The 1,140-nt window shown below is 39.3% G+C and overlaps 1 protein-coding gene across 1 annotated transcript; it reads right to left on the bottom strand.

Moving 5' to 3' along the window:
- Nucleotides 1–266: 266 nt before the first annotated feature.
- On the bottom strand, nucleotides 267–608 carry LOC142424024 (large ribosomal subunit protein eL42-like). The gene has a single exon (XM_075529139.1). The coding sequence runs from the start codon at nucleotides 606–608 to the stop codon at nucleotides 267–269; it is 342 nt and encodes a 113-aa protein (XP_075385254.1).
- Between the last annotated feature and the right edge of the window lie 532 nt (nucleotides 609–1,140).

The raw sequence follows: 1,140 nt of genomic DNA, 5'->3' as shown, positions 1-1,140 counted from the left end.
GGTATCTTTGCTTTTAAACAATTGAAAGTGGTGGGAGTGTGCCCTCGAAGTAGAATTATTGAACTGAAGGTTAATTGAAAAATGATTTCAAAATTAACATTTCATTGTGGTTTAAATTTTTACTTCATTAGTGACATTGACTTTAGGTTTATATTTTTTTGGTCTTGGGTTATTTCTTCTGTGAACTTTCTTTCCATGTCTCTCTTACATTTTTTTTATATGCAACATTAAAACTATATTGTTTTGTCAATAAACCATGATGAAGGTTAGAACTGGATCACCTGACCCTTTCTCTTCTTATCTCCTCCCAGTTCAAAATGCTTGCATCGCTTAATAGCCAACATTCTCTTAGATCTGCAGTTGGGCTCAACACATTCAAGCCTCAGTACAATCTTCTTTGTTGTTTTAGCCTTCTTCCGGAAAATTGGCTTCATCTGCCCACCATAGCCACTCTGCTTCCTGTCATATCGCCACTGTCCCTGGGCACACAAAGAATCTTTGCCCTTCTTGTACTGGGTCACTTTGTGAGGTTGGTGCTTACCACACTTCTTACAGAAAGTCCGGTGGGTTTTAGGAACATCTCTTACATTTTTTACTAGTATAATCATTTATCTTGACTTGTGTGTTAGTCTGGGTAGACTAGAGAAACAAATCCACGGACACACATATGTGTATAAGAGATTTATAGACAAGAGCAATTGAACACTGAGAAAACATCCCAGCCCAGTCCAGATCAAGTCCATAAATCCAATATTAGTCCATATGTCTGATAACAATCTATAAAGTTCTCATTAGACTCATGAAACACATGCAGTGATGCCGAATGTAGAAGATCACAGGCTAGTGGGTAGAAAATCTTTGGATCCAATGTCATTGGAAACATCTCAGCACTGGCAGGGGTCTCTATATCAGGGTAGGTCCATGTGTCTTGTCAGCTGCTATGTCTCCCAGGGTGTATGCAGAGAGTCTCCCACCTCCAAGGAGGAAGTACCAGATTTCCCAGAATTCCCAGGACAAGACCATGCCCCACAGAAGTCTCATTGGCTATAATTTGATTGACAGACTAGACTCCACCCTTTCACTCATAATCCTCTCTAATTGACAACTATATAACAACCACAATTTGTAAGGAATCATGAT

The sequence above is a fragment of the Tenrec ecaudatus genome, chromosome 13, assembly GCF_050624435.1.
Source record: "Tenrec ecaudatus isolate mTenEca1 chromosome 13, mTenEca1.hap1, whole genome shotgun sequence".
NCBI lineage: Eukaryota > Metazoa > Chordata > Mammalia > Afrosoricida > Tenrecidae > Tenrec > Tenrec ecaudatus.
The sequence above is the reverse complement of the archived record's forward strand: the minus strand, read 5'-3'. Positions and strand labels throughout refer to the sequence as shown.

Bases quoted from the DNA above. Each gene is read 5' to 3' on its own strand.
- LOC142424024 (XM_075529139.1), bottom strand. From the start codon at position 608: ATGATTATACTAGTAAAAAATGTAAGAGATGTTCCTAAAACCCACCGG.